The following is a 10,543-nucleotide window of genomic DNA, read 5'->3' as shown; positions in this document are numbered from 1 at the left end:
CAGGAGAGCATCCTGTTGTTACATTAACCCCTCAGACTTGGTTAGCATGATAGTAATGAAATGATTCACATACAACTGAAAATTCAGATCCTCCCGTATAGGTTAAGGAGAAGTGATCTCTCAGTAATTCTTTTCAAAATAAAAGTTTTACACTTTTGAATGAAACAAGTAAGATTTCGCTTGTAGTTCTCATCAGTTCTACTCCATGCTGATGACAGCAGACACCTCAGCTCCTCACTGCTACCAAACGTCCCCTTGATTATTCCAGATCCAAGCCTCAGGGTGAGGTGGACAGGACCTGCTTACCAGCATACATTCTCTGCACAACCTCTCAAGTACAAAAGTTCCTCTTTTCGCACCTTTCACAGCAGCTGCAGCACAGATGACAAACATTTCTTCAGTTACTGCTACACAGAATATCACAAAGTTGTCTCACAGTACAGGACTACATATCCTGTGTCATCTTTTCAAAAGTGTTTTCACACAAGTATACAACACAACTGCAGAAGTAATTTCCTTGACTAGTACAGTGTAATAAGAGTTGTTAATGTGAGAAAAGCATTAGCTGGTGCTTTATGCAAATCGGGTTCCACGTGCTTTCTGCACAACAGAAAGGTGTCATACAAAAAAAGGAAGTGCTCCACACAAAGTTCCTGATGTCTAATGCTTCAGGAAGCCAACGATTTTTTTGAAAAGATGACCATGTAAGGTATCGTTATAGATGTTATTATCCTGGTTTGGATCAGTCCCCATCATGTACAACTCTCCTGCATGGAGATCCTCAAAGTCAGCACTAAAGTTCTCAGGATCAAACCGAACCCATACAGTGTATCTGTAATCAACGGTACGCATGGAATAGCCCATGATTCTGATGTCTTTTAGCTTTGGCTTGTCAGAGTTCCACTGTGGAGTGTCTGCAGGCCGGGGATACTGACTGAATGCAGCATGTTCTTCATTGTAACACCTGTTAACGTCATCACAACCATCCTTCTTCTTCTTCTGTACCTTCTGTTCAGAGGACTTAAAATATCGGACAATGCTTGTCCCCTCAGTGCACAGTGCAACATGAAATGAAGTGTCTGGGCACGCAGGAGGAACCTGCAGGCCAACGAGTTCAGCAAGTGTTGAAAAGAGTGACACGAGCTCTACCATTTTCTTGCTTTGTCCTGAAAGAAACACCAAAATAACACCTATTATTGAACAAAATGATTTCACAGACATTGGTACATATTCAGAACTTATAATTAAATTGGTATATTATTGCAAGTGCTCTGTATTAGATTTGTGGATTAATTCAGGTGTGGCAGTTTGCTTGGAGGATGCTAGGCTATGCATTTATGGTATATTTTAATGAGAAGAAATTTGTGCTCTTACAGTTCTCAAAGGTGCAAACTCTTCAAGACAATGATATTCATTACTTTGAGAAAAAAAAAAAAAACAATTTCAGAAATTCCAAACAAAACAAATTCCAGACAAAGCAAATTGCAGTGTCAACTGCTTAGCACAACTGCTTCTATCAATACAGTTCCTAATGTCACAGCTACATAGTGAACGTTTACTTGTTACTGTATCAAAGCAGAAGCCACTACAAAAGGGAAGGCAAGTATTGTTTTATTCCTGTGTAGCATAGCTGCCTAGATTACCTGCTGTGTTAATGCAGGCATTTGCTGCTAAGGTATGGCTAATCATAGTAAAAGTCTGGAACATTCCCTTCATCATTTTGTTCCCTATTAGTACAGAAGCACATTCAGTAACATGGAGAAGCTGCCTACATGTGAAGCATCACTGCATCCTCACTTGTATTTTAAATACATTCAGTGCAAACAAACAAAGCCAAAAATTTACCTTGAGGTACCAAGCCTAAAACATGGCTAAAGGGATCAAGGTAGGGGAAGACTCTCTCTCCTTGACTAGCAGAGGAAGTCGTCATTCCTGGTACATAAAACATCAGTGGCACTTGGGTAGCGACATCAAAATTGCTGTATTTTGCCCATTCACCATGCTCTCCCAGGGACCATCCTAGATGACAAGGAGTGTAATTCAGAACAGATATGGACTTGTAATTTAGAAGGATCTTCTTTTTCATTGTGAAGTGACTTTGGCTGTTGAGGGCATTAGTCTTATCAAGGTTATATTAAAATGCAAATAACCAATCTGTGTTTAAACGTTAACAAGATTTTTCTAATACAAAAAGTATTTCAACAATCATGTAAATCTTGCAACTTGATACTCACCTATCAAGGAAACGATTACACCTGTCCCTGTAACTACTACCCTAAATCAGTATTAAAACAGCATAAAAGAGGAGCTGGGGTTAATTATTTCACCTGCAATAATCTCCACACTGAACCCACAAAGCACTAGTTTAAGTTTCATGCAGCTGTCAGCTCTCCAATACTCCTGGTACAAGTTAACTGAACGTCCCTTAGAGATAAGAGTGCTATCTAAGTCAGACTGTCATATCAGCATGTTGCCCTGAAGGAAGCAATAGAGATCAAATCTCTTTAGCTTTCCTCTTCCTCTTGGTAGAGATACCAACATGGCTTCCCTTCCAGGAAGGAATGATTCACTACACAATTTTTTGTCTCACACTGCTGCCACAGTACTGGAAACACTACTTCTTTAAAGTTAACCACAGCAAGAAAAGAAGAAGATAAAGAAAAGATGGGAATTAAAGAAATTCAGTCTACAGACTGAGTGGCTGATTGGCCAATCAGAAGGTACATCTAGAACTTCTTTTGTGCAAAAAGTGTTAATTCTATTACTCTGCAACTTGCAAGGGCTCGTTTACACAGACTTCATCACAAAAAGTCAACCCAAATTAACCAAACATGTGACTTTACTTGCTTTAGTTAAAACAGGATATGACTTAAGTCAGCGAAGCCACTTCCCAATTAAGAGAGCCACAGGAAGATTATCTTAATGAATATTAGAAATACTGAAGCAATTACAAGCTTGAGGTATTCTTCCCATAATTCAAAGACTCCAATTACAAAGGGGGAAAACAAACTGCTATCAGTTTAGACATTGCTAGAAGCAACGACAAGTGCAAAAAAATTAAAAATTAAAAAATAAAAATAAAAATAAAAAACACTTTAGAAGTTAATGAGAGCTTGTTGCCCACTGCAGCAGATGGCCTTTACAAACTGCAGAGGGGATGAAGTGGTGGCAATCCTTTAGCAGCACTCTTCCCAGCAGGAGTCACTCCTTAGGGTAGGAGAGGAATGCAGTAGGCTCAGCCCAGTGTTCTGGAAGACAGCACCATCACCCACTCATCTCAATTACTCATAGTAAACCCTCAATCTGATTAAGGACAGAGGTGCCTGGAGAAGAACAGAACCACAGCCACAGAACTCTGTGTCAGTCTGTTAAGCAGGGACAGACTAGCCAGATATACAAGGTACAGTAGCTCTGCTGTACATCACAGAATTACTATGTTAATTACCTGATGACTATGCCAGCACTGAGTTGCACAATTAAGAATTCACTAGCAGTGAGCTGGAGGAAGACAGACACTTACCGTGATCAGCAGTAAAAACTACTATTGTGCTATTTGAGAGTCCTACATCATCCAAAGCATTCAAGAGCAGGCCCACCTGTGTATCCAGGTAAGAAACTGCTGCATAGTAGCTCTGACGAATCAGTCTCTGCAAGTTAAGAAAACAGGAGAAGGGAAAAAAAAAATATCTCAGAGGATCTAAAAGCAGCCTAGTGCTCCCTTGCATTTGAATGAGTTATGGAAGTTTGACTTCACTGTATTTACAGCTTACCTGGAAGTCATCTGGAAGTGGCCCATAAGGGAAACTGACATTTAATGCTTTCACATCATCCCTCTGTCTGATGTCCATCCAGGGGTTGTATGCCACAGGAGGCAGTTTCTCAGGCACCGAGGGATCTGGGGCTAATGTGATGTTTTCCAGGGGGTACAACTTCAGAAATTCCTTTGCAATGCAAGCACACAAAGACTTTCCTCACCTCTAAGGTCTACTGTAAAATTGCATTGCAAAGCATTAACCATTTCTCCTTGCATGACCCTTCCTCAACATTAGAGTTAGTTTATAAGCCTTCATCCATCCCCAAGTGTAAGAAGGTAATATTGCTATGTTAGTTAGTTCCAACCAATTCCTGAAAAATTCTGAGTTAGTAAGCAGTGCTGTACCTTTTTGTGCAGTTTCCTGTGCCTCAAAGCCACTCTGAAATATAAAGCCCAGCACTGCTATCTCTGCTATGAGTAGGAGTTTCACTACTGGTGCATATGGAGAAGCAAAGAGACCTTACTATGTCATGCTCCATCAGGACAAACAGTATCTCCATGCAATAACTGTCATGCTATTAAGGTGGTAGATGTCCAAACGTTGGCTGACTGGTCACAACTCTCTCATCAAACATCTTGAAATCAGACAGCTGCTAAGATTACACTGGGTAAAAGCTGTTTTTCAGTTTTCTTTCCAGAAATAATAATAATAAAGCATCTGTGAAACAGTTTTGATAAGAAAAACATTTTTTTATGTTCCTTTCACCACAGGCTTCAGGTTCCTCACCTGTGGATACCTCAAAGGGATATGTGGCTTATGGTAACCAACAGCCAGGAAGAATTTTTGCTTCTTGGTTTTCATAACATTCAGTAAGCGTATGGCCTCTTCAGTGCTTTGAATATCAGGCAGAGTACCACCAGGCATTTCTGTCACATCTACTGGGCACACCAAGTTAGCATAAAGTCTTCCATCTTTTCCCCTGCAGGTCTTTAAACAAAATAGTTATGCAATGTAACTTTTGTACAAGTAGAGAAATAATTTTCAGTTTCATAATTATCAAATAAATTCAGTTATCAACCTCTTTGCCAATACATGGTGCTGCAGATTATATACAAAAATGAATTCCACAACTCCTGCAAACAATGAAAGCACCAGCTACCTTGATGACTGAGACAGAAAGTTTCAGGGGCTGATGAATGCACAAAACACACAGCAATATTCACATCTAAGGAAAAGCAGAATCCTCGCTAAAGCTGGCCAAAAGAGGAAAAGTAGTTACACAGATAAATACACAGTAATGAACAGAGACTCTGACTTATTAACAAGAAGGTACAGCTTGGTTACATCGTATATGCATCGTATGCATTTTTGATTCTTCTGATCCCATAGAAAGCTACCTGAAAGCTCCTACTGATTCATGGATTTCTGAGTCAGTGAGGAAAGACAGATCAGCCTAAATGGCTGTCAAGAAAAGGCGGCCTCAGCAGGTTGCTTGGGAGAGCTGTTAAACGGACATAAAGAGCTGTATGTCATGGATACAAATGCTGTTGTTAAAACCAGTATTTTGCAGCAGTAAATGCAAAAACAAAGTACCACCAAGGCTGCCTGTAGCCTCAAGGCTGGATGTCCTAGCTCTCCAGTTTATAGTCTCAAGCACAGAATGTTACTGCAGTACATGCGTAAGTGTAAAACAGATTCTTTTAGGCCATGCTTAAGAGTAGCAAACACCCCAGAAAATCAAATCAAAGTTCCAGATTATTTAAAGTTCATTTCAATTATGAGTTCCCCTCCCTGGCTCAGCTCTGTATCAAACTGATATAAATTCACCCAGCCTATGACAATATTTTGTAACCAAACAGAGTAAGACAACTGCACTTTTTCAGATAAAGAATTTCATGACACAGACATGTTTATCTTGAAATCATCTTTATATCCCACTAACACTATCAAATTCTGATTTCTAAATACTTAAATTCAGAATGGGCTCATGAATTAACAAGACACACCTTACCACAGAGTAAAGACCTCCCTTAGAAGATTTAGCAGCAGTACCAAACCAGAGTAATTTCCTTGTCCAATGTTTCAGTCTCAAAAGCCAGACTACAGGCTTATTCTGGACACAAAGAACTTGGTTATACCTGAAAACCATTCTGTTAGCATCCCACAAATCACTTTTACCTTATCATTTTCATATTTCTCAGTAGAAGGATGAAAGGGTGGAATGGACCAGCTGTATGGATAGTCATCACTGTAATTGGATGAAACCCCTGAAAAATGTAAAGATATAAAGTGTTCTAGTAATTCACTGTACCAGGAAGCTCCAATACAAACTTGTTTTCAATATTTGTAATTCCACATTCTAAATGTAGAAACACTTAGAATGATCTTTGACAATTCAGAAAACAAATACACAAGAAATAAAAGTCAAGAAGTCTAAGACAGGCGATTTTCCCTGAAATACACCTGTTATTGTGGAAAGACACTCAAGCTTTCTGAAGAATCTTGCTGTAGGAGCAGAAGAAACAGAAGAAACAGAAGAAAGATCTAATAATATATATACTCCTAATCAGATTTATTGTCATTTGAGTATCTGTATATTCACACAAGTTTAGCTCTGTGGTAAAGATCTACCAGAAAGAGAATCATCTAAGTCTTATACTATTTTTTCATCTCAGTAGTGTTATTACTTTCTAACTAAAGAATCAATTTCCTGTTTAACTAGCAACATCAGCCATATGGTCTGTATTGCCTGTTCCAGACAGTCTATTAGGAAACACGAAATGTGCATATGCAAAACTAAGACAGTGTGGCTGCTGACCTTTAGTAGACACCTAATTTAAAGACATGTTTTGCAAATGGTAAACATTTGTTCCCATAGCCCCTAGACAGTACGTAAAAGTATGTATTAGATAATATTAATCTAATAAATCTTGAGGCATTGGAGATGAAAGTTAGACTGCTTTCAAATGACAATCTATAATCATTATACAATCTGCCTCATTATAATGATTTAAGTTGTCCATATAGACAAGGCTAACATTGTTCATACACACATTCTCAAAAACAGACCTCATATATACAGTATGTTATGCAGACAACAACTCAACCTTACCAGGATGAAAAACTTTCCCCACAGACATGGTCATGTAGCCATTCTCTCTGAAGTACTGGGGCATTGTGGAATAGTTTCCTGCATGTACTCTCCAGTAGGAGTAGAAGTCATAAAGCCGCGTAGTATCAGGTCTGCGTCCAGTAAGGAATGACACTCTGCTTGGTGCACACACAGCTTGCTGAGGGGAGAGCCAGGCAAAAGGAGAATCAGTTCTGAATGTAAAACAAAGCACACCTAGCAACTGCAACCTACCAACCTCAGCGTGGCTGGGAAAAGCATCCAAGGGCTCAGAACTACAGTGAAAGTATTTCATACCACTCCAAGCTGGGCTGAATAGCATCCTTACTGGGAACAGAAGTTCCCAACCAAAAAACTTAAATCAAAATATACATTTATCTACCTATCATCCTCTGGTAACCAATTCCTAAAGTTCATATGCTACATTTCAGCACAACCATTCTTTTCTAATACAATCATTTCAGCGATTAAGGTCAATACTTCTTTGCTTTCAAAGGTCTGCCTAAAATCTACTATTGTAATAACAGTATGTATTTTGCAGAGAGAAAACATTTTCATTTTTTATCTCACCTGTGCATAGGCATTGCTGAACACAATACTTTGAGAAGCAAGTTGATCAATGTTTGGAGATTTCACAAGCTTATCTCCATAACAACCCAAAACGGGACGCAGGTCATCCACAACTATAAATAGGACATTCATGCCATCTAAGAGAAAACAGAATAAGGGTACACAAGAGCTCCAGCAAGGCTACTTTACGTAGATTTAATACACCCCAGAAGTATTCTGGAAAATTTAACCTGAAGACATAACACTTAAGAGAAATAAAATAAGTCAGCAAGAACATCTACTACTTTCATAAGGAAATATAAATACTGGGATTCAACCCTTCAACACAGAGGAATTCAAAGGTTCCGTTTTTGTTTGGCTTAGTCAGAACTATGGTATTTTCACTTCCCTTTTGCATAGCATCATAGAACCAGTAAGGTCAGAAAAGACCAGTAAGACCATCTTGTCCAACCATCAACCCATCCCCACCACGTCCCTCAGGGACGCAACTCTGAGGTTAACACCTCCAGGGATAGTGACTCCACCACCTCCCTGGGTGGCTCTGCCAGTCCCTCGCTGCTTGTTCTGACAAGCAATCTTTCCTAACATCCAACCTGAATCTCCCCTGGTGCAACTCAGGGCCATCACCTCTCGTCCCATTGCTGTCACCTGGGAGCAGAAGCCGACCCCTTCCTCAGCACAACCACTCCACACTGACCCATCCCAGCTCTGTCAGCAGGGGCCTCCATGGCTGTACTGCAGTGAGGTGCCCGGCACTGCACGCAGCCCTGAGCTGCGGCCTCACCAACGTGGGGCACAGAGGTCACGTCTCGCTCAAGTCCCGCTCCCACAGGCTGCACTGACAGAAGCCAGGATGCCATTCTTGGCTTTCTTGGCCTCCTTGCTTCCCTCCACAGTATCTTCTTCAGCTACATCCACTTCTGTACAGAAAAAATAAAGCTGCAAAGTCCTTTATAGTTCTACTTCCTTCTGAGCTTTCCAGCCTACAAGCTTGGGTCAAAGGAGGATTGTCAAGGCACGGGTAGATCTCCCACACCGCTGTTACACAACCCTGCTCCAAACAGAGAAAAATAAAGTAAAAACCCATCGCATACGTTTCTGAAGGCAGCAAGCTGTATTACAGCTGGCACGAAACAGCGAACACTGGCAGCACTCTGAGCCAAGGCCGGAGCCCACGCCCACAGCCCGGCTGCCCACGGCGCCTTCACCCCGGCCCGACCCAGCCCTCCCTTCCCGCTGCCGGGAAGGACGAGCCCCGCTCAGCCCCCGCCGCACCTCCGTGCCCCGCCGCCCTGCGAGCGCGGAGCCTGGGGACCGCCACGGAGGAGAGCGCGAAGGCCGCGCACGGGGCTGCCAGCAGGCACACGAACACACGGGCTACGGCCGCCATCTCGCAGCGCTGCGGGCGGGCGGGCGGGCGGAGCACCGCGCCGGGGCGGGGACGAGGGCTCCATCCCCCGGCTCGGGCACCGCGCTCTTATCCCGCGTGATGGCGCCGTCGTCCCACGCAGAGCCGCCCCGCGTCGGGCAGGGGAGCGGTGCACCGCGGGAGAGGGTAGGAGTATAAGTGCGGGCTGGGTCAGCGGGACGGCTGCGGCGGCGTTACGGGCAGACACGGGCAGCGCTGTAGAGGGAGGGAGCGGGTTAGTGTTCTTGGCACCGTTTGTCTCTGGACATTCCCATCCCACGGAAGGGAATGGTTAATGGTACACGCGGAATTACGTCTTCCCCACGCAGATCGCTGCGTTGAGGAATGAGGAAGTCAAGCGCGTTACGCTTCATACTTAGAGAAGTTCTGAGTCATACTTAGCGCTTATCCCATTTGTTAATCAGATCCGTCACTAATTAACGCTTGTTTCCTTCAAACGTGCGCTGTATGTCCAGAACGACTTTGAGATCTGCAGCCTGCCTGGGATGCTCCGTGCAGCAGACGGCGCACGCTGGGTGCTGGCGCTGCCAGGGCTGAGATGTGCCCTTTGCTGGCGTCAGCAGACAGGAAAGCTGAATGGTGTTTCCTTTGTGCAGTATTAAAACATCCAGGAAGAGCGAACTCCATAAAAATCTCTGAAACTCTGCATGGTTTCTGCTTAGAATAGCGGAGGAAGGAACAGATTTATTCCTGAATGACATGCATTTAACCATGCAAACGCATCCCATTTGCAACTGTAAGGTTATTGAAGAGCAATATGACAGCTCGGAGAAGAGTTACAGAAGAGTTAAAAAACCATGGTTATATATTCTTAAACACTTAACAAGCAGGTAGAGTGATTAAATAAAAATAAACACCAATGCCAAGTTTTTACTCACTGGCATGAGAACACTGCTGTGGTGATGCTAACCAAGATGGCACGTGTTCTGTTTCTCTTCTTTGTTCACAAGTGTCAGGTGCCACTTTGACCACAAATGGCAGATCAGCGGTGAAACAGACTGGCAAATATCTATGCCTCTAGGATCAGACTGTCAAAAGTAAAACTAGGGGAAAGGCCTCTACTACAGAAAACCAATGACAAAACAATACACTGGATATAAGGAAGAAGTCTTTTACACTAACATGGTGTGGCACTGGCATAGGTCGCCCAGAGAAGTAGTGGTGCCCCATCCCTGGAGACACCCAAGCTGGACAGGCTCTGAGCAGCTCATGGAGCTGTAGGAGTTCCTGTTCAGTGCACGGAGTTGGACCACACGGCCTTTAAAGGTCCCTTCTGACAATAAGGAATCTATGATTCTGAGATTCTAATAATGTAATGGAAGATAGATACAGAGGTCTTGGAACAGATCCAGAAGAGGGCCACTAAAATGATCAGAGGGCTGGAGCACTTCCCTATTGAAGGAATGTTGAGGGAACTGGGCTTGTTGAGCTTGGAGAAAAGAAGGCTCTGGGGAGACTTCATTGTGGCTTTCCAATACTTGAAGGGAGCATATAAACAGGAGGAGGAGTGACTGTTTACATGGGTTGATAGTGGTAACACAAAGGGGTTTTAAACTAAGACAGGAGATTCAGGTTGGATGTTAGGAGGAAGTTTTTCACTCAGAGGGTGGTGATGCACTGGAACAGGTTGCACAGAGAGGTGGTGGATGCCCCATCCCT

At 42.7% G+C, this 10,543-nt stretch overlaps 1 protein-coding gene across 2 annotated transcripts; it reads right to left on the bottom strand.

Moving 5' to 3' along the window:
• Nucleotides 1-312: 312 nt before the first annotated feature.
• Nucleotides 313-8,975, bottom strand: IDS (iduronate 2-sulfatase). 2 transcript variants are annotated; one of them, XM_065729739.1, is made up of 10 exons: nucleotides 8,720-8,975; nucleotides 8,632-8,644; nucleotides 7,456-7,592; nucleotides 6,868-7,045; nucleotides 5,934-6,022; nucleotides 4,542-4,742; nucleotides 3,771-3,941; nucleotides 3,521-3,647; nucleotides 1,846-2,019; nucleotides 313-1,166 (listed from the first exon to the last, which is right to left on the bottom strand). In XM_065729739.1, exons 1-10 carry the CDS (start codon nucleotides 8,843-8,845, stop codon nucleotides 661-663), a joined length of 1,722 nt encoding a protein of 573 aa, XP_065585811.1. In that variant the 5' UTR covers nucleotides 8,846-8,975; the 3' UTR covers nucleotides 313-660. The 2 variants fall into 2 exon arrangements, with proteins under 2 accessions (XP_065585811.1, XP_065585810.1); XM_065729738.1 differs by lacking the exons at nucleotides 8,632-8,644; nucleotides 8,720-8,975 and having other exon boundaries at nucleotides 7,456-8,151.
• Between the last annotated feature and the right edge of the window lie 1,568 nt (nucleotides 8,976-10,543).

The sequence above is a fragment of the Cyrtonyx montezumae genome, unplaced genomic scaffold (genome assembly GCF_038088225.1).
Source record: "Cyrtonyx montezumae isolate F1298 unplaced genomic scaffold, pur_monq_1.0 scaffold_11, whole genome shotgun sequence".
In the NCBI taxonomy this organism is placed as follows: domain Eukaryota; kingdom Metazoa; phylum Chordata; class Aves; order Galliformes; family Odontophoridae; genus Cyrtonyx; species Cyrtonyx montezumae.
The sequence above is the reverse complement of the archived record's forward strand: the minus strand, read 5'-3'. Positions and strand labels throughout refer to the sequence as shown.